This window comes from Vicia villosa, unplaced genomic scaffold (genome assembly GCF_029867415.1).
Source record: "Vicia villosa cultivar HV-30 ecotype Madison, WI unplaced genomic scaffold, Vvil1.0 ctg.000960F_1_1_3, whole genome shotgun sequence".
Taxonomy (NCBI): domain Eukaryota; kingdom Viridiplantae; phylum Streptophyta; class Magnoliopsida; order Fabales; family Fabaceae; genus Vicia; species Vicia villosa.
Window position 1 is genome coordinate 133775 of NW_026705433.1, and position 23035 is coordinate 156809.

Here is a 23035-nt window from a genome sequence, read left to right on the forward strand (position 1 = left end):
TGGAATAGTCTTTGATGATGTTGGAAAGAATCCAACTCCTGTTCTGTTCTTGTTGTTGGTAGGAATATTAATGTGCCCCCAACCACTGGTAGTGCCATCCTTTACAACTTAGATTGCATCTCTGTAGGAAGAAATAGACGCTGCTTTCTCCTTTCCTTTGTCCAAGGAAAGTGCTTGGAATTTAGTTCCAACAACTTCTTTTGGTTCTATGTCGGAGAATGACGACAAGTTGCTGACGATCAGAGCTCGTTCTCTACATACGATTACCAATTTGTCATTTCTTATGAACTTCAGTTTCTGATGAAGTGTTGAAGTAATTGCCCCAGCCTCATGAATCCACAGTCGACCTAGCAAACAACTGTATTATGCTGGAATGTCCATAACTTGGAAAGTGATTTTAAACGTCTGAGGTCCAATAGTTATGGGAAGATCTACTTCTCCAAAAACTGACTTCCTTGATCCATCAAATGCTTTGACGATGACATGACTTTTTCTTAGAGGGTAATCTTCGAAAGATAATCTTGACAATGTTGATTTCGGCATGACGTTAAGAGAGGACCCATTGTCTATTAGGACTCCTGTGAGTATATCACCCATGCAGCCAACTGAGATGTGAAGTGGAAGATTATGGTCTACTCCTTCTTCAGGAAGATCTTCGTCACAGAAACTTAGGTTAGTTCCGGCGGAGATGTTGGCAACGATGTTGTTGAATTGGCTTATTGTGACGCTAGGTTCTACAAAAGCTTGTTCCAAAACTTTATGTAGAGCTTCCCTATGAGCTTCGGAACTCAATAGCAGGGAAAGAACAGAAATCCTAGACGGAGTATGTAGTAATTGATCTACAATGTTGTATTCACTCCTTTGGATTAACTTCAAGATCTCATCATTTTCTTTCGCTTGAACAGCATTGGTCGGATGATTGTCTTGCCTATGTGGTACTTCCTCCGAAGGTTTCTCCACATTTTCTGTTGTTCTGTTGAAGACTCGTCCACTTCTGGTGACTCGACTAACATCAACAATGTTGACAACAGATGGTAATGGTATTTCCTTACCATTTTCAATGAATGTAGCGTTGTACTTGTATGGTATAGCCTTGCTGGACTCATACGGTACAGGACCTGGTAAGTAGATGACTAATGGAACAATTGTTGTCTTCCTGCTGTCATACTTGACTTGCATTGGTTCAACTTGATTAATTTGAGGAGATACGGTAAAGACTTCATCATCTTCTCTGTTGGCAAGAACAGTAATGGTATTGTCATCCATCAGCTTTTGAATGTCGTCGCGAACACGCAAACATCCTTGTGAATTTCTTCGACAAATTCTACATCTACTGTAAGCGTGGAAATCTGTTCCAAAGTAGGTAAGTCCATTTAAAGTTTTATGGAACCTGACTACCGATCCTTCAAGATCTTCAACTTTGTAGATTTTGTATTCTCCTGGACATCCTTGAACCATGTTGATGTCCTGTTCAGTTCTGACTCGGATATGTTGAATCCATCCTAAGTCCATTTGTTCTTGTAATGCAACTTGAACTACGGCACATCCTTGATTATTCTTTGGACAAATATCGCATGTGAAGTAGTTGTGAGGTGGTACATGGTCGTACCCAGCTTGTTTAGCGTGCATCTTGACAAGATTTTCCCCTATCTGACGAATGTCGTAGATTTGAATGACGTTAGGGTGTTGATCTATCAGATTCACTGAAGCTTCTTTATGCTGCGGCAAAGGATTTGCTTGGACGTTTGGACTAGTATCTTTGAAGGTTAGCATTCCGCTCTTCACTAATCGTTGGACGTCAATCTTGAAAGGGAAACAGTTCTCAATACTGTGACCTGGTGCCCCCTGATGATAGGGACAAGATTGGTCAGCCTTATACCATGGTGAGGAACTGTTTGTAGGATTTGGAGGACTTCTCGTCTGAATGAGTCCTTTTGCCAGTAATGTTGGAAACAATTCTGCATACGGCATTGGTACGGGGTCAAAGGCAGGATACCTTGGAGCCCGATTGTTGTAATTTGGAGGTCGAACCTGCTGCTGAGGTTGCTGCGACCTTTGTTGAGTTTGTTGTTGCGAGACCTGAGGTTGATAAGCTGGCGCTGAGTTAACAACCGGAGTTATTGCTGCAACTTGAGGTTGAAATTTCTTCTTGATTTTGTGCAAGACATTGCTGACATCTTGATCCTTTTTCTTCTGTAAAGAACTTCCATACTTCTTTGGACCAATAGAAGATTCTGGTTCTTTGTTCAAGCGTCCTTCCCGAACTGCTTCTTCTAAACGTACACCCATGTTTACCATCTCGGTAAAGTCACTTGGTGCACTTGCAACCATTCGTCTGTAGTAAAATGGACTCAAAGTTTTGAGATAGATTTTTGTCATTTCTTTCTCTTCAAGTGGTGGACAGATTTGTGCAGCAACTTCACGCCATCTCTGAGCGTATTCCTTGAAGCTTTCTCTATCCTTTTGAGTCATGGCCCGGAGTTGATCTCTGTCGGGAGCCATATCCATATTGTACTTATACTGTTTGACGAAGGCCTCTCCGAGGTCTCGAAAAGTACGAATCTCTGAACTGTCCAAGTTCATGTACCATTTGAGTGCAGCACCAGTTAGGCTGTCTTGAAAATAATGAATGAGTAATTGTTGATTATCAGTCTGAGTTGACATTCTTCGAGCGTACATTATGAGGTGACTTTATGGGCATGAATTCCCTTTGTACTTCTCGAAATCTGGTACTTTGAATTTGTGAGGAATCTTAACATTTGGAACCAGACAGAGGTCTGCAGCATTCTTTCCAAATAGATCTTGTCCTCGAAGAGTCTTGAGTTCCTTCTGCATTTGCAGCAACTGTTCCTGGAACTCGTCCAATCTTTCATACACGCCAGCATCCTCACTGGGAGCGTGATGATATACTTGTCCGCCCGGTGGAGGAAAAGTATGCATAATAGGTCGTGGAGAAGCCATGACAGCAGATCTTGGAATCTCAGCATTCTGTTGTGCGAAACCCATTGCCGTTGCTCTTGGAACTTCAATTTCCAGAGGTTTGTAACCCTCCGGCAGTTGCATCTCCATTGTAGCTCTTGGAACTTCAGAAACTGGGGGTATGTACCCTTCTGGAATAAAGTTATACGGCATGCCCCAAGGTCGGTTGGGTGGCATGGTATACTGAGGAATAGGAGTAGAAACAATCTCGGAAACCACAGTCCTTTGTGGTTCTTCTGGCGTTGGTCGATTCTGTGCAACTACCAGGGCTTCTACCATACTATTGAGCCTTTCAATAGCATCTTTGAGAGTATTAATCTCTTCTCTGAGTTCTCCATTCTCTTGCTCAAAGTCTTCCATTCTTTTCTTGCGACTTGAACGAGTGTTGTATGGATGAGACAGCTTGAAAGTCTTGGTTCACCTCCTTCTCCTCCTCTCTTTCTGGAGAAAGGAAAGTGACTATTAGATCCGCGACAATTCTCGTGTCAGTGCGTACGACTAAAGCGATGCATGATATGCAATTAAGTTATTATTTTTCAAGGAAACACCATAATTACGTTATGAAACATCAAACTTTTATTAATTAAGCGAAAACGCCGTTTTTACACACTTTGAAAAAGAAATACAGAGAAAATGAGAGAAAGGACTCTAAAATTTTGACGAAGAGCCGACTTCACGTTCTAACATCTTCTTCTGTTTCTTGAGCTGAGCGTTCTCTGACGTGAGCTGATCAATAATCCAGGAAGCAGGAGGGATATGATGAGAAAGTGACGTTTGTGACACTTGTCAATCGAGCACTTCAAGTAACTCATCCTTCCTTCTTAGGATGTTTTGAATCTCAACGTTTTCCGTGTTGACGATTCGATACTTGTTCCTCCAAGCATTCCTTTCTTGGCATACATCCTTCCTTCTTAGGATGTTTTGAATCTCAACGTTTTCCGTGTTGACGATTCGATACTTGTTCCTCCAAGCATTCCTTTCTTGGCATACCTTGTTTAATGCCACTTGTAGTTTTTCAACATCGGTGGAGAAAAGGTATATTGGTTCCCTTAGGGGAATGGGTTCTTGATGCTGATATGGTATCCTGAGCTTGAATGCCCTGACGTGTACCCATTGAAGGTAAGGATTCAGGGAGATGCAAAGATGTTTTCCTAACAATCTTCTCCCTTTGCTGTGTACAAGACGCCAGGCTTGGAAAATTTCCTTCTTCAGCATGTTGCCATGATCGTCGATGTTCTTGAAGAACAGACCCTCCAATTGGATGTTACTTGGTATATTTTTCATGGGATAGCCGTATTGACGACGGGCTAAAGCTGGATTGTAACTGATTCCTCCCTTAGTTCCAATAAGGGGTATGTTGGGAAAACTTCCGCAACTGAAGATGATCTTGGTTTCGTCGTTGTTAGGACTACACAATTCAATGTCCGTATGAGTGAGGGACATGATTTTCTGTGACCAGTAAAGGCCATCCCTCATATTCCAGAAAGTGCTAGACTTTGGCAGGTGCGAAACGAACCATTCGTATAACAACGGTACGCAACATGTGATTAATCCTCCTCGCTGCAGGTTTCTTGAATGCACAGAGTGATAAGCATCCGCAAGCAAGGTTGGAACTGGATTTCCAATTAAGAAGATCTTAATTGCGTTGATGTTGACGAAATCGTTAATGTTAGGGAACAAAAACAATCCGTAGATAAGCAAAGCCAAGATTTCCTCAAAAGCGCTCATATCTTGGATGCTGACGAAGTACCGAGCTTGATCAAACAGGAATTTGGAAGGCAATCCTTGAATTCCTCCTCTACTCACCATATGAGTTCTGATGTCGACTACGTTCAAAGGAGTAGTTGCAGCAATGATAATGTCGTCAGGATTCTTTTCCAAACCGGAGTACGGATCTTGCACGTACACGGGTATTCCAATCAGACGAGAGTACTCCTCCAACGTAGGCATGAGCTGATAATCTGGAAAGGTGAAGTAGTGATACGTTGGATCGTAAAACTGTACCAAGGTGGGAAGGATCCCATCCACAATGTTGGTATTGAGCAAAGGCAGAAGTTTTCCATACTTCTCCTTGAAAGCCTGGGGGTTGACCACCAGTTTTCCGAGCTTTCCCTGTTCCTCGACCTGGGGAATCTTGAAGGTGTATTTCCTAGCTCTCTTTCTTCCGTAATCCATGGTATAGATCCTTAAGCCCTTTCTCCGTTTCTCTCTTTCTATGAAGTTCAAAACGTTCGTTATTTAGTTTCCTTGAAAAACGACTCGAAAAAGACTCTTTTGTTTTTAGTTGTTATTAATGAATGATGCATGAATGCATGAATGCACACACAAGAGTTTTAAACAAACATGGCGTTGAAGGGTATAGTGGTCATGAAGTCAAAACGCAAACCTCGCCCCAATGGTAAACTAAGGATAAGGATTTTTGTACCTGTAGAACGGGTTCTAGGGGATCTCAGAGCTTTTGCTCAATCTTAAAGATACGTTGACTGGTATCTATAAGAGAGTTTTCTCTGAGTGTAGTATCTGCGTGACAATTACTTTCGTAATCACCGCTCTACGTCCTAACAAAAGGCTTTAAGTGGGGTTAATGGGTTTCTAGGTCCTCCTGGTACAAATCAGTCTCGGAATGCAGTGGCGCAGTTAATCACAACCAGCCAGGCAAATCCCAAGAGTAGAATTGTGAACCAAGATTAGAGGGTCTTCACCGGGAAGACATCCTCCATCCTATCTTATGTTGCACTCAAATCCGGGTATAGGATTTCTCACCACAAGGGGGAATCAAGCCCTTTCCCGATACAGAATAAACAAAATAAACAAATATAAATGCAGCAAACACATGATATGACACAGAGGTTAGGCAGGACCTCTCTTGTTTGTGGGGGAATTTGGCATCCCTAATTCCTCATTGGGGCTGGACCAGCAACAGGTCAACCATTGGTTTGGATGAAAAACCAAGGTTTTTAACACTTATATCCCTAGCAGAGTCGCCATTTTTCTGTGGTTGTCGTTTTTTTTACCTCCCCGTTTCACTTGGGAGGACGGCACGCTAGACCCTTCACGCGAAATTTGGAAGGAGAATGCGCCCGTGGTGGGAGGAATTTTATTTCAGTTCTTCCTACGATATCACACGAACTTTCTTATTGTCCTACAAGTAGGAAAGGGAAAAAAAGATCTCAACTAAACCCTAAGAGTTTGCTAAGTGTGGGGATTTCACCTAGACTAGAAATTCTGGAGTCCGGGGGGTCGGTTATACATATGGAACTGTTTAAACACCCTACATATCTGTAGTACTCTACAGGAACCTTCTCTGTGTCTAAATGTGTTTGTGCTGCTAATGATTATTGGGAAAGTTTCTCCTTTGTGTTAGGAGAAGGAATTGAATTGAATAAAAGAAAGACAGACAGACTGACTGACTATTTTTGGTATTTTATTAGCTCGCTGAGATTCCTTGTGAACCTCATGCCTACATATCCCTAGTGGAAGTCAGAGCTTAATGTAGTTCGGGGAACTAATTAATTATTAATTATTTTTGGGTGCCTTGCTTGAAGCTCAAGGTTGAAGCTTGAATTAAATCTCTGTTTACAGTAAAGAGACATGAAGTCATCTTTATAGAGAGGTATTTCTACTATTCCACCACAAACATTAAAAGAGTGACAGAATAACTGAATTCATTTCATTCAAGAGGGGGACCTTACTTGTGTATGTGCAAGTATACCAGTCAAATGCCTCTTTAAATGAAAGAAAAATGCTCATCCAAATTAGGGAAAGTTACCACATGTCTGGGTTTTACTGCCAGCTCATGCCTTTCAAAATCCTAAATGGGAGACTTGATTAAAATGAAATGTAATGTTAGTTTGTTTGAATGTGGTGAGATAGAGGAAAGATCTCTCTATAGAGATAAGCCATGTCTATCTACTGTACAAAAGATTTGATTTTTAGCTGGCTTGTATGAGGCCCAAGCTTGAGGCTTTTTGATTGATTGATTATTATTATGACTCTGCGAGAAAACTCCACTGAGGATTAATTTACAAGGGATTTTTATGTTCTGTACAAAGCCCAGAATTGAGGCTGACTCTACTTAGGGAAAATCTATTTTGATGGGTTTTATTTGGTGTTCTGTACAAAGCCCAGAATGGAGGCTGACTCTAACTAGGGGAAATATTATTTTCTGCCTTGTATGAAGCCCAAGGTTGTGGCAGACTCTTAAATAAATTGAGTATGGATGACTCTATGGGAAAAGATCCTAGATGTTAGGAATCTTTGACACACGACATATGGTTTATCTGCCTTGTACAAAGCCCAAGGTTGTGGCTACTGAACAATGAAGGACTCACTAGGGGAGACTCTATTATCTGCCTTGCACAATGCCCAAGGTTGAGGCTGATTATTAACAGGGGAGTTTTATTGTTTTGGTGCCTTGTATGAAGCCCAAGGTTGAGGCTAACTATTTTTGTTGGGTTTTGACTCTACTGAAGGATTTATTTATTAAAAGACTGTTTTTTTGGAAGCTAACCCTTTCCAGGGGTTATGACTCAGCTGGTGAGTTTATCTTTTGAAAAGAATGATTTTTTGGAAGCTAACCCTTTCCAGGGGTTTTGACTCTTTTAAACAGGTTTTTATTAATTGACTTTGGAGGCTAGCCCTTTCCAGGGGTTTTGACTCTTTTGGGGAAATTATCTCCTAAGAGAAATGAATCTTTGGTTTTTTAAAGAAGTGATTTTGGAGGCTAACCCTTTCCAGGGGTTTTTGTTAAAATGATTGGCAGAAAGATTATCTAGTGAGACTTCTTGTTTAAAGCCCAAGATGAAGGCTGACTCTTGCTGAGGATAAGCAAACATGGATCCTAGACTCTGCTAAGGAAAATTGATGAAGATAAGGGTGACAGAGACTGTCCATGTCTCTCATTCCAGAAGGTGTACTCAATGTAAAATTGAGACAAACTTAGCTTGTTTAAAGTCTGGTTTAAATTGGAAGAAACTCACCAGGGTAGGTTAAAAGGTGACTAAAGACCTGTTCCTATGTTTATAAGAAACCTGATGGGTCCTTGTATACAAGCTCAAGAGGAAGCTGGAAATGCTTTTAAGAAGCCTGTGGGTCCTTGTACAAAGCCCAAGAGGAGGCTAATCGAGGGTCCTTGTTATAGCACAAGAGAAAGCTATGTAGTTTGAACTTATTTTGGCTCTAAGCAAATGGGTAAGAGGTTTCACCGGGAATAATTCCTCTTTGGGTGGATGTGTCCTATTTTTTTGGATTCTAAGGTTTTTGCCAAGATGTTTCACCGGGAATAATTCATCTTGGGGGTTTGAACTACATATCTCTAATTAGGAAAGCGCCTTCACCGGGAAGACATTCTCAATCCTAGGTCATATTCCTATAATATATATATATAGTTTAACTGTCATAGGTTTTACACTCAAACGTAGTTCTAAACAAATATATGAACAGTTCTATATTTGACAGTAATTTAAATAAAGACTGTAAATTGAAAGCTTGTAAAGCCTAACCTGGATGGAGTGGAGGCCATTGAAGAAGTATGTATAGAGCCTCAACAGTAATTGGTGGATAACAGTTGAATATATATATGATAAACAGTTAATGGTTTTTGAAAACAGAAGAAGTGAAGATGGACATAGGTCACATAGGTATCTGAAGAGTTTCACCGGGAATAATGCCCTTCAAATACCAGAAGAATGTTTTGAAAACAGAAAGGAGATTTTGAAAATATAGTTTCGAAAACAAGCTAAGAAGAGAAGAAGGTGTTGGGACTTACACTCTATTAGAGGCCCATTTGAAAATGATTTATTGTTATGAAAACAGTTGGAAAATAATTGAAATGATATAAGGTTTTGTTGTTTGAAAACCTTAATCTATCGTTTAATCTGAGATTGAAAACAGTTTTGAAAATTGACAAAAGTCAACTTAATCAAGGTAAAGATAAAATCTATACCTAATTAAGACCTAAATGATTAGGGTTTAATCATAAAATTATTTACAATATAATTAGGTTAAAAAAATGAAAATATATATTTAAAGTATTTAAGAAAACACTTAAAACATACTATTTTAAACCTAATTAAAATATATGAAATAAATAATATTTTTATGATTTTTTTGATTATTCATGAAATAGGTATATTAAATAACAAGTGTGTGAAAAATGAAGTGAAAATGATTTAATTTGATAGGTGAATTAATTGTGTGAAGTTGTGAGAAAAATGAAGGAAATTAGTGGTAAAAATAATGTTTTGGTCTCACCATGGTTTGAACCCACGCCCTTTATGTTACCAGTCCCAAAACAACACCACTGAGCCAACGCGCGCTTGGTGACAATGTAATGGTTTCGTTGCAATACATATGTTATTCAAGTGTATAGAAGCAAAAAAAGAAAATAAAATCAAAAGGTCTGGGGCGAGGGGGATTCGAACCCCAGACCTTGGGCACGCGCAACACACAAACACTCTTTACCACTGGGCTATCACGTTTTAGTCATTTATGAAACAACTACCATTCAATATAAAATAAAGTTTAGCCTTGAATTTGAATTTTGCGCGCCACCACCATTGTCATCTTCAACCTCAAGCTTTCAGATTTTTGAAATTTCTGAACTCTCTCAACTCTCAACCATTTGCAAAGATGTAAAGACCAAACTTGCTCTAAATTCACTCACGATTCCAGATATGTAACTAATATGAATTTATATTAACTATATCTACTGAATTATCTAAAATACGTGAAGAACCCTAAAATTTGAAATTCAAATTAAATGGCTATACTGAAGTTAAAATGACTGATGATAAAGGGTTTTTAATCCTCTGATGATGCTGAATGAAATGGTATTGAGTTTTAACCAAAAAGGTACACGAATTAAAGAGGTGGAGTTGAGAAACTTACCTCTGAAAATGAAGATCGTGAGGATGTTAGAGAGCACCTGGGTTTGTATGAATGATCCTAAAAGCTTCCTTGGGACTCAGTGATGCTAACTGGATGCTTGTTGTGGCCTCAAACCTTCTGAATTGCTCTACTCGACTCCCTCGATTTGAGCTTCAAGTGAACATGGAGGATGATGAATCTGCAGTTACAGATGAGCTGTGACCATCTGAATAGCTTCACTATACCCTAAGGAATGTGCCTGGATGCTTGACCTTGTTTGGAACCTCCTGAATTGCTCTGTGGTCCTCCAACTGCAAGTGCTCCAAAGTGAAAGCAACAATGGTGTTCCTCCACTTACAGAAGTGATCCAGGTGCTTGGATCACCTCAAATGAACCCCTTTGAGATGTTAGAATGCTTACTTTCCAAAGATAAGCTCTGGTTTGAAGAAAACGATTCTTCTTGCCAAAGAACTTTGAAAAACCAATAAGCAAGAGGAGAGAAAGAGAAAGCAAGGAATATGGTTGCTTTGGTGTGAATTGTATGAAGGATAGCACTTGTATTTATAGGCAAATGGTTCAGTATAGTTGCAGAGGAGAGAGCTTGCTTAGTGAGGTTGATTTGGTTTCTTGGCTATGAAGGAATTCAAAAATATCCAAAATGCAATGATGGGAATTTTGATTCCATTTGATCAATCCCCTAGCCCTCGATTTTACTTGATCTTAGGGGACAATTCTGAGACAGAAATGAGCTCTAATTGGTTGGTGAGAAGATTCCTTGGGTGATTCATCAATTTGCCATAAATTCCCAAATGTAATCATTACATAATCACATGTTCTTGTTTTGGGAATCTACCTCAATTCTTATGCTATGGTGAAAATGAATGCATGGCATGTTTTCAGATGTGTTATGGGTCGTGTAGCATCCATAAGTGAGGTCATGTGCACAAAATTTCAAAGTTCAAAAATGAGGCATGACCTATAATTTCACTTCATGAGGCCAACTTTGAACAAGCATAACTCCTAGCTCAAAATGAATTTGGAGAAGGTTGAGCACAATTTGGAAAGCCCTAAACATCTACTTCAAATCATTAGTTTATGGTTTCTTCAGAATCATTTGGGAAAATTGTGAAAAATGAGCCCAAAGTTGGATGAAAACTAGGTTAAAACACTTAGAAAAATTTCTAAGTTTTTATAACCTAAAGCTTCAAAATTCCAAATCTCTTAAATGGTTGATCTTTTGAAAAAAGTTCCTATGTAAGATGTTGTTTTATTTTGCAAGATCTACAACTTTCATGTTGGAAGTTTTTTGAGTTGTGTAGGTGAAATTTTGAGTTCCCACAATGCCCTCAAAAACCCTAATTCCCGACTTTTTGCTCCTTGATGATTCTTCTTGAATTTCTTTGGTCAAATGACTTTAATATCCATATATTGATGATATTGATCTTTGAAATTCATGGTTTGACCAAAAATCTTAAAAGTCAAAGGTGATCCCATACAATTGACTTTTTCCAGATAAAGTGAGATTTTGGACTTTTGTGTGGAATTAAGATCTTCTACTCAAATGAGTGATGTAAATGGGTTATATTGAGGTAGTAGAGGTTCTTGAATCATGTCTTGAGTTTTGGATCCATGCCTTGATTAAAAGTCAACTATCCAGGTGAATTAGGTTAAAAACCCTAATTGTCGACCAGATGAAATTGGTGACTGTGGATCTTGAATTGAGGTGTGATGTCCAGTGGATCTTATTGTATGGATCACTTGAAGATGATTGAAGTCTTTAATAGATGTCTTGGAGCTTTTTAGGGTTTCCCAAAGGTGATCCCTGATTTCAGTCCTTGATAGGCTCAAAAAAACCCTAGTCTGGTGACATGAGTAAACCTGTACTCAGATGACTGGGTGTCTAATCAATCATAGGTGAATATAAAAGTGAAGCTTTTGAGTCCTATGATTGTGTTAGAGACCAATCCTTCTATTGATTGATCCTTTGCCTGAGTTTTCTTGTCTTTGAACATCCTTGATCAAATGCCAGATGAAGAAGTGACTGCTCTGGGTACTTGCTTTGACCTGATGAAAATTCTGAAGATATGTCATCTCAGGGGGGTCAAAAATTAGGGTATGACACGTCGGAGAGAGCAGAGAGCGTTGCTGAGAGAGAGGATATTGAATTTGATTGAGAAACCAATGGAAGAAAGATTGTTGTTGTTGTTGTTCACAAACGAAAAAAACTCGTGAAAAAACACGATGGTGAGAAAGAGGCGCTGCCTCTTGTCTTGGTTTAAGGTTCCAATCAAAACCCAGCAGCTTGTGTTAAGAGGCGGATCCGGGTTCCACCTGACCCGACCCGGTCCGGTCCACTTTTTTTATTTTAATTCAGCTTCTCTTTAATGGGCCTACACCACCATATGTTTTTTAAACACCTCTGGCCCAATTATTTAGTTTTTTTTACTAACTTTTTTCTTTTAATTTTCTTTAAAAAAGATTGTTTGCAAAAAAGACTTAGTATTTTATTTAATATAGGATTTAGCTTTATTTTCTAATCCTTATTAAAAAACAACAAAAATATATTAGATGCATATTTAAGTTTATGTTTTTAATTATTTTCTTCTTTCATGAAAAATCACAAAAAAATATCTTTATTAGATTAACTTCTTTTGAATTTGATATTTTCATATAATTTTTGTATAGTTAATCATTTAAGTTTCTATTTGATTACTGTTGCACATCACTTGAATTTTCTAACTTCATCCGAGACTTCGAGATTATTTCTCTGTTGTTCTCTGTTTTGTCTGTTTGTTTGGTCTTCCATTTGCTGTAGAAGTCCATAAACAATTACTGGATGATCATGGAATGTTGAACGCTGTGAGCTTATTCGACGTTCTATTCTGCTGGTGTGGATGCTTAATATCTGTTGAGATCCTAATTTATTCCAAGCATCACTTGAGGATCAAGGTAACACCTCAAACTCAGAAATCCGATTTCTCATTCTTCGAGGTAAGCCTAAAACTCAATCAACTGTTTTCACAATAATAATCAATTCACTTTCAAATCATTCAACTCGTTTTCAAAACAATAAACCATTTCTTTTTGGTTTTCTGTTCAAAAAAACTCTTGATCAAATCTTTTTGGATTGATCAATTGATTTTTAAAACAACTGGGCCTCTCGAATATTAGAGAGTATAAGTCCCTTTCCTTTTCTTTGTACAGTTTTTATTTAAACATAAAACTTCTTTCAAAACAAAAACTTTCAAACTGTTTTCAAACGACGAAACCTCGCGTTTTTAACAAATCAATCAACCATGTTTTATGAAATAAAACATGGGCATCCCTTATGGTATAAGTCCCATTCCTTTGTATAAATTTAGGTTTTTTTATTGTATATATACCTATCTTTTATACCTCGATCAATTTGATTTAAACCCTCGAATAACAAGATCAAAGTTAGGGTTTTTCTTCAAAAATCAATCTGGGCCTCCACATAGGTATAAGTCTCATTCCCTTGCATTAAATTAGGTATTTCATTGTACATACACCTTTTTGTACATACCTCGATCAATTTGATTTTTAACCTCGAATAACAAATAAAAAATGAAGGTTTTCTTTAAATCCTCCCAAAAATACCATGGGCCTCCATGTAGGTATAAGTCCCAAGCCCCTCTTGTAAATATTTATTTACATAGCTTTTGAATAAACTCAATGGGCCTCTCCCCGAGTATAAGTCCCGAGCCCCCGTGTATACAAATGGATCATGCTTACAGGTATATTTCCTTCATAAATTCCATTATATACACACACTTTGTCATATATATGTAATTGTTCATACTTGTTCATGTTTGTCCATGTTTGTTCATACTTGTACATATTTGTGATTGTGTTCAACTTAGTACAACACTAGGTTCCCCATAGCCTCCTATAGGGCTTCGTGCAAAGAATCTCCCTAGTTTAGGTTAGGACATAGAGTATGGTTTCCCGGTGAAATCGCTCTAAGAGCTCAAACCAACTATACCATGCCTCCTCTTGGGCTTCGTACAAACGACTTGTCCCTCCCATAGCCTCCTCTTGGGCTTACAATGCAAGGACCCTCGATTGTCCGTCCCATAGCCTCTTCTTGGGCTTACAATGCAAGGACCCTCGGATAGCCTCCTCTTGGGCTTCGTACAAGGACCCACAGGCTTCTTATAAGCATCCCCAATATCCAAATCAAATACCCTAGGAGATTAGACATTTATCATCTCTATGATAGGAGTATCTCTTCTATATCATCACAAACAATCAATCAATCGATCAATCAATCAACTTAACTTTTTTGCCACAAGGCTGGCTAATCAATCAAACCTTTTTGCCACCATACTGGCTGATTAATCAAAGTTTTTGTCACAAGGCTGACTTCATTGAAACTTTTGCCACAAGGCTGGCTGATTAATCAAAACTTTTTGTCACAAGGCTGACTTCATTGAAAGTTTTTGCCACAAGGCTGGCTAAAAAAAAACATCTTTATCATTCTAAGCACCATAAGTGGCATGGCCCAGGGCTTATAATGAAAAGATTTCAAACAAAATCAAACAGATGTATGTGATGATATAGATTAGATACATCGAACATTTAGATGACATTTGTCTCTTATCCTTTGCTTCCACTAGCATAAGTGGGAACTACGATTGCTCTGACTTTCTCAACATCCCTTTGAGAATACGTAGGCACAAGGTCGTATCCTTGGCGAGCAAAACTTCTCCCTCAAACCACTCAAACCTTAGCACCCTTAGACCCCGAGCTACAGATGCTCTGATTCCCTCTAAGGGATATGTATGCAGAGGATCGCGATGATCTTTGCGAGCATAATCAAACAAACACCCTAGGTCCCACCTATCTCACAAGAACCTCTCCATAACATAGAATGAAAAACATAACAAAGAAACCTATAGAGTACTATAGATACGTTGGGTGCTAATACCTTCCCTTCGTATAACCAACCCTCTTACCCAAAGATCTCTCCCACACTTTTAAGGTTATTGCAGCTTTTTTCCTTTTTCCTACTTTGGAAACAATACAAAGTTTGGTCGAAACAAAAGAAAAATCATTTTTTGAGCACTCGAGCCCAAAGAAGGCATCAGGTGTCTCATCCCGAAAAAAGATACGATTTTTCCCCGCGACAGAAAAATGGCGACTTCACTAGGGACCATCTTTTTATTGTTTCCAAAGGAAGGGTTAATTCTAATTGTTATGTTTTTATTACATGTGTGGTTCTGATTGTGTTACATGTGTGGTTCTGTTACAAGTGATACATTATGGACAAATCCTAACCCGGATTAAGTACACATAAGAATTAGGTGTAGGGTATAGTCATGTACAGGCGTACGTTAGAATCCTTCCGCTTAGTGGAGGTTCCTTGTTGGTAATATATGTTTAGCATGTTTCGTAGCGAAGACATTATTGCTTTCATTGAACTGTAGAAGCTGAGTTGGCCGTAGGACCCCAACCCATCCTGGCCTTATTAGGTTGTGGCGCAGAAACTATTCAGGTGTAGACTTGGATTAGTTGTCATGCGGAGAGCCACACTCAGACGAGTTTTTCTTGAGAATATTGCTGGCTCACAAGTTCAGTCGTGCAAGCCGGTAATATCCGAAAGAAAAATGTAGACTCTGACGTATCAGTAGAACATGTTGTGCAGGTGATTAACCCCTAGTACTATCCCATGTTTGGTTCTCTGACCTCATGCTCGTGACGCTGGACCTTTGAACCTATGTGTACCATGTTTGTATTACCATGTTTGCAATACCATGTTTGCGATACCATGTTTGCATTACCATGTTTGCTTTACCATGTTTGAATATGTGGCATTCATGCATCCATGCATTCATACATTCATTAAAAAACCCATTTTTTTCCATAAAAACATGATTTTTCCAAAAAAAATTTAGAGGATTTTCTTTGCAAACATTATAGGATTTAGTTATGGAAGGGGTAAAAAGGCATACCAAAAAGTACGGTTTCAAGGCGCCTGATGTGGAAAAACTAAGAGAGTTAGCATCTTCTGTACAAGATCCTTCCGATTTTAGGAAAAGTTATGGAAAGCTTTTGCCTATCCTGAACACTCATGTTGATGAAGGACTTCTCAAGACTCTGGTTCAGTTTTATGATCCCGTCTACCGGTGTTTTACCTTTCCAGACTACCAGTTAGTACTGACCTTGGAAGAATATGCCAATCTTTTGGGTATTCCTGTGTCTGACAAAATACCCTTCAATGGTTTGGAAGCCATTCCTAAGTCACACGTCATTGCAGCAAGTATCCACTTGAAGAAATCTGAAGTAGAGAGTAATTGGACTACCAAAGGAAACCTCCCGGGTTTAACTTCACACTTCCTAATAAAGAAAGCCTTTGATTTCATCGAAACTGGTAGCATGATAGCTTTTGAAGTTGTATTAGCCTTGCTCATCTATGGGTTGGTTCTGTTTCCCAACGTCAACGACTTTGTTGATATCAACGCCATAAAGATCTTTCTGATTGGAAATCCTGTTCCGACTTTGCTTGGTGACATGTATTTCTCTGTCCATCATAGGAATCGCCAAGGCGGTGGAGTCATTGTATGTTGTGCACCATTGTTGTTCAAATGGATTGTTTCACACTTACCTGAGTCTCCTATTTTCACGGAAAATCGAGAAAGTTTGCGTTGGCCTCGAAGACTTATGTCTCTTACTAATAATGATATTCATTGGTATACCTTGGCTCGCTGTGGTACAGAAACCATTGATAGTTGTGGAGAATTCGCCAACGTACCCCTCATTGGTACACAAGGAGGAATTCACTACAATTCGATCTTAGCCCGACGACAACTCGGGTATGCAAATTCAACTAAACCCATTGGTCCCACAGTGGAAGGCTACTTCTACCGAGAAGGGGATAATCCTCAAAGGTTGAAAACAAGAATGGTGAGAGCTTGGTACGACGTCCGATGGAAAGAAAAAGGTGAGGCAAGAAATTGCATTGCCATGGACGCCTACACCTGCTGGGTAAAGAAAAGAGCAAAGGAGTTTCAAATGCCTTATGCTTATGAAAAACCCATGTTCCCAGTGGTATCTCAACGGCCCAACATTCCCACTATGGAGGAATACCAAGACACTTTAGCCAAGATGAGGTTAGAAAAAGATGCTTGGGAAGAAAAGTTTCGTAAAACTGATGTGGAAAATAGAAAGTTGAAGAAAAGAGTGAAAGATCACGAAGAAACTCTCTATTATCAAGATGGATGGCTCATGAGTAAAGATGAGAAGATCCGTCAGAAAGACGCTGCAATCAAGAGGTACATCAAAGAAAGCAAGAAAAAGCTTGAAGGTTCAACAAGCAACGCTCCAACTCCTGACGATTGGAAGAATGTTGTTGACAAGCTAAGGACCGAAAAGGCCGAATTGAAAGCTCACTATGGGAAAGAAATCCTGAAGCTCAAGCTGCACAACGCATTTGGTTCTTCGTCTGATGAAGATGCTTAGGATTGTTTAGCTTTTATTTATCATTTGCTTCTGTAAGGAGCTACGCTCCAATGTTGTAACATTTTCCCATTATTTCAATAAAATCACAGTTTGTGTTCCAATGTTTGCAAAAAAAATAATCTTTAAAATATTTGGAAAAAATCATATACTTCTTTTTTGCATACATCATTCTGCATATCGAGTCTGTTGTCTAGAGTCTTATCTTTTGGATTTTCCTCCATTAGATCGTCAAGCTGTCGCGTCTCAAAGTTTCTCGACCGCGCTCGCAATCAGATCACAGATACAATACTCGTTCAAGCAGAAGAAGAGTAATGGAACACTCTGAACAAGAGAATATTGAGCTCCGTGGTACAGTCGCCACCCTTCAAGAAAAGTAGGAAAGTCTCACTACTCTGGTTGACTCCTTAATGGCCGCACAGAATCAGCCGCCGCCACCCAACAGTCAGGAAACAGTGACATCTGAAGTCACTACTCCAGTTTCTACAGTTGCATTCAGCATTCCATCTTTCTCTATGCCAAAAGGTTGGGGCACGCCTTTCAGCTTTGGTGCAGGTTTCCGCCATAATTTCTCTGGGGTTCAAACAACCACAACTGAAGCGCCTGCAACGCAAGGTTCGGCGTTTATTCCACATTCAGGGGTAACTTTTTCCCAAATCACTATGGAACTCTCTCAACCCACTATGACAGTTCCGACCCCTACGGTTCACACTGTTCCTTATGAAGGCAATGAGATTTATCATGATCAAGGTGATAGCACAAATCAGCGAAATCTTGTGGAAGATCTCCAAGAGCAGTTTAACAAGATACAGCTAGAAGTTAAAGCTATTCGTGGGAAAGATTTGTTTGGAAAGAATGCCCAGGAGCTATGTTTAGTTCCCAGTGTACAAATACCTGCTAAATTCAAGGTCCCTGACTTTGAGAAGTACAAAGGTAGTTCTTGTCCACAAACCCATCTTGTGATGTATGCTAGGAAGATGTCTACTTATGCAGATAATCATCAGTTGCTTATCCATTACTTTCAAGACAGTTTAACTGGTGCCGCACTGAAGTGGTACACAGGTTTGGATAGCACTAACATTCGGACTTTCAACGACCTAGGTGAGGCCTTTGTCCGACAATACAAATACAACTCGGATATGGCTCCAGACAGAGATCAGCTTCGATCCATGGCTCAGAAAGACCATGAAGCTTTCAAAGAGTATGCCCAACGATGGAGAGAAACTGCTGCTCAGATTAATCCACCGTTAAAAGAGAAAGAGATGACAAAGATCGTCTTGAATACTCTTGGCCCATTTTACTATGAACGCATGATTGCCAGTGCTCCAAGTGATTTCACCGAAATGGTGAACATGGGGATGCATCTAGAAGAAGGAGTCCGAACCGGACGTCTGACTAAAGAAGGTGGATCTTCAAGCGGAACCAAAAAGTTCGGAAGTGGTTTCCCAAAGAAGAAAGAACAAAGTGTTGACATGGTATCCCAAGGAAAGCCAAGAGCAAATGTCAATCGTCAACGACAGATTGCTGCTATCGCGCCAGTCGTTAACACAACACCAAATTCGGGATTTACCCCGCAGTTTCAACAACAACAGCCTCGACAACAGGCTCAACAGTTTAACAACAATCAGAATCGTGTACAAAGAGCTCCACAGTTTGATCCAATTCCAATGACCTACACAGAGTTGTACCCTGCTTTGATTGAAAGAGGTCTTGTTCAAACTAAAACACCACCACCAGTACCTGAGAAACTACCATGGTGGTACAGAGCTGAGGTCTCATGCCCTTATCATCAAGGAGCACCTGGCCATGATCTTGAGCATTGCATAGCTTTGAAATATGAAGTTCAGAGGTTGGTTAGATCTGATCTTCTCTCTTTCAGAAATTTGAATCCTAATGTGCAAGCAAATCCGCTCCCCAATCATGGAGGGCAGGTTGTAAACATGGTGTATGGATGTCCTGGTCCATATCGAGTCTATAATATCAACTTCTCAAGAGCAGATTTGGTACAAATGCACGCTACTCTCTGTCAAGGGCAGAATTTTCGCCAACATCACTACGGTTCCTGTAGCATATGTTGTGTAGATCCTCACGGATGTTCGATGGTGAGAAGAGATCTTCAAGTTTTGCTAGATAATGGTACTATTCAGATCTACAGAAATAGGAATGAAGATGAAGTTAACATGATAGGATGTTATCCGCATGAGCTTTTAGTCTCAGATATCAACTCGGAAATGCCTAAAGTTAACGTCATCGTTCCTCATTTCAACATGCCTGAGCGCATAGAAGTTACTTACAACAAGCCAAAGATCCCTGTTGCTCCTTTGATCATTTGTCTACCTGGACCTGTTCCTTATGACTCTAACAAAGTAGTTCCCTACAACTACAATGCAACAATGATAAAGAATGGACAAGAAGTTCCTTTACCTACTCTTTCATCTGTCTTGAATATCGCCGATGTGAGTCGAGTAACAAGAAGTGGACGTGTGTATACTCCACTACCTTCAAAGCAGCCTGTTGCTCCTGCAACCGGGCAAAATCCTGTTGATACACCGGTGGGGAATCCTGTGGAAACTCCTGTCAGTAATACAAGCACTGACGTTGGCCAATCCAGTGGAACCAATGTCAATCCTGACTTTGATGAAATTTTGAAGCTTATCAAAAGAAGTGAATACAAGATTGTGGATTAGCGTATGCAGACTCCTTCAAAAATCTCAATACTTTCATTGCTTTTAAACTCTGAAGCACACAGGGAAGCCCTGATGAGAGTCTTGGATCAAGCTTTTGTAGATCATGATGTGACTGTTGATCACTTTGATGGGATAACAGCTAACATAACAGCTTGCAACAATTTAAGCTTCTGTGATGAAGAACTCCCCGAGGAGGGCAGAAATCACAACCTTGCTCTACACATTTCTATGAATTGTCAGTCAGATTCTTTGTCTAATGTATTGGTAGACACCGGATCTTCCTTGAATGTGATGCCAAAGACGACTCTTGCTCGTTTGTCTTACCAAAGAATGCCTATGAATTTCAGTGGTGTAGTTGTCAAAGCATTTGATGGATCGCGAAAATCTGTTATCGGCGAAGTCAACCTTCCCATGACAATTGGTCCACATACATTTCAAATCACCTTCCAGGTCATGGACATTCAAGCTGCTTATAGCTGTCTGTTAGGACGACCATGGATCCACGAAGCAGGGGCAGTAACGTCTACGCTCCACCAAAAGTTAAAATTTGTAACAAATGGAAAATTGGTGACGATAAGTGGAGAACAAGCCTTAATGGTGAGTCATTTATCCAATTTCTCTTTCATTGGTGCTGATGATGTGGAAGGAACTCAGTTCCAAGGTCTCTCTTTAGAAGACGAATCTTCCAAAAGGAAAGCATCAATCTCTTCTTACAAAGAGGCAGTAAAAGTAGTGAAAGATGGAACTACCACTGGCTGGGGGCAAGTTGTGATCCCTACCAAGAATGAAACCAGAGCAGGGCTCGGATGTTCACCAATGTTCTCAAACTGCACCAAGAAGGATGAAACCCTTCGTCCGATCAAAGAAACATTCATTAGTGGAGGATTCCTTAACCCAATTCCTCAAGAGGTTAATGTCCTTATTGAAGAATGTATCGAAGAAGGTCTGCCCGATACTGAAGAAGAATGGAAATGTTATCTCAATGACTCAGAATACATATCTCAGGAAGAACCATATCCTCCTTCAAAGAAATCCAAAGGCAAAGAAACTGAGCCTATTCCTGCAGAGATTTTGGACACCTTGGGACAACCAAGTGGGAAATTTGATTACATGGTGAAATATGTTAGAACAAGATTTGTTCTGATCAATTATCTTAGTTTTGATGATAACAATAATATGAATTTTGCTTAAGATAATATGGTACTCTAATCCAATGCAATTTCCTTTTCAGGAAATATATAAAGAGTATGCATAATTCAGCGCTCAGAAGCTTTGTCTCAAGGGTTCAGCATGCAACATCAGAACATGGTCTGGCAAGACATCAGAAGATGGTCGAAGCAGAATCAGAACATGGGTCTATGGAAGCATCAGAAGAACATGAGATCAGAAGCACTGAAGTTCTGATGGTATCACGCTCAGAAGCACTTCAAGGTCAGAAGATCAGAAGATGCTTTGCACCAAGCTGTTTGACTCTGATGATATTCAAACGTTGTATTCACAAACATCAGATTAGAAGGAAGTACAAGTGGCAAGCTACGCTGACTGACAAAAGGAACGTTAAAAGCTATTAAAGGCAACGTCAGTAGACACAGCGTGAACAAGGCTCGAGGTAGTTGACAAAAGCGTATAACATTAAATGCGATGCTGTACGGAACACGCAAAGCATTAAATACACTCAACGGTCATCTTCTCCAACGCCTATAAATATGAAGTTCTGATGAGAAGCAAGGTTAACGATTCTGAACAAAACAACTCATATTAACTTGCTGAAACTCTGTTCTATTCAAAGCTCAGAATCTTCATCTTCATCAAAGCTCACTACATTGCTGTTGTAATATATTAGTGAGATTAAGCTTAAACGTTAAGAGAAATATCACAGTTTGTGATTATAGCTTTTAAGAAGCAATTGTAATACTCTTAGAATTGATTACATTAAGTTGTAAGGAACTAGAGTGATCGTGTGGATCAGAATACTCTAGGAAGTCTTAGAGGTTATCTAAGCAGGTTGTAACTAGAGTGATCGTGTGGATCAGAATACTCTAGAAAGTCTTAGAGGGTATCTAAGCAGTTGTTCCTGGAGTGATCAGTGTGTGATCAGAAGACTCTGGAAGACTTAGTTGCTGACTAAGTGGAGAACCATTGTAATCCGTGCGATTAGTGGATTAAATCCTCAGTTGAGGTAAATCATCTCTGCGGGGGTGGACTGGAGTAGTTTAGTTAACAACGAACCAGGATAAAAATAACTGTGCAATTTATTTTTATCTGTCAAGTTTTTAAAGCTACACTTATTCAAACCCCCCCTTTCTAAGTGTTTTTCTATCCTTCAATTGGCATCAGAGCGCCGGTTCTAAGGTGCAAGCACTTAACCGTGTTTAGAAAAGATTCAGGAAGAGAAAAACGCTTCAGTAAAAGATGGCTGATGAAACTGCAAAGTCTACATCTACATCTGGCTCTGCTGAGCAACACAACGGTAACAATGGTTATACTAGACCGCCGGTATTTGATGGTGAAAACTTTGAATACTGGAAAGATAAACTGGAAAGTTACTTTCTTGGTCTTGATGGTGATCTATGGGATCTTCTGATGGATGGTTACAAACATCCAGTAAATGCCAGTGGCGTAAAGCTGACAAGGCAAGAAATGAATGATGATCAGAAGAAGCTTTTCAGGAATCATCATAAATGCAGAACTGTTTTGCTGAATGCTATCTCTCATGCTGAGTATGAGAAGATATCTAACAGGGAAACGGCCTATGACATATATGAGTCCTTGAAAATGACTCATGAAGGAAATGCTCAAGTCAAGGAGACTAAAGCTCTCGCTTTAATCCAGAAGTATGAAGCCTTCAAGATGGAGGATGATGAAGACATTGAAAAGATGTTTTCAAGATTTCAAACTCTTACTGCTGGATTGAGAGTTCTTGACAAGGGATACACCAAGGCTGATCACGTAAAGAAGATCATCAGAAGCTTACCCAGAAGATGGGGTCCTATGGTAACTGCATTTAAGATTGCGAAGAATCTAAA

At 39.5% G+C, this 23035-nt stretch overlaps 1 protein-coding gene across 1 annotated transcript in view; it reads right to left on the reverse strand.

The window, feature by feature from the left end:
• Nucleotides 1-355: 355 nt before the first annotated feature.
• Nucleotides 356-23035, reverse strand: part of LOC131632560 (uncharacterized) — a 44034-nt gene continuing 21354 nt past the window's right edge. Inside the window, exon 6 of the mRNA XM_058903300.1 lies at nucleotides 356-11991. Within this exon, the coding sequence (XP_058759283.1) occupies nucleotides 364-2679 (2316 nt within the window). The 5' untranslated portion in view covers nucleotides 2680-11991 and the 3' untranslated portion in view covers nucleotides 356-363. The remainder of the gene's footprint in view (nucleotides 11992-23035) is intronic.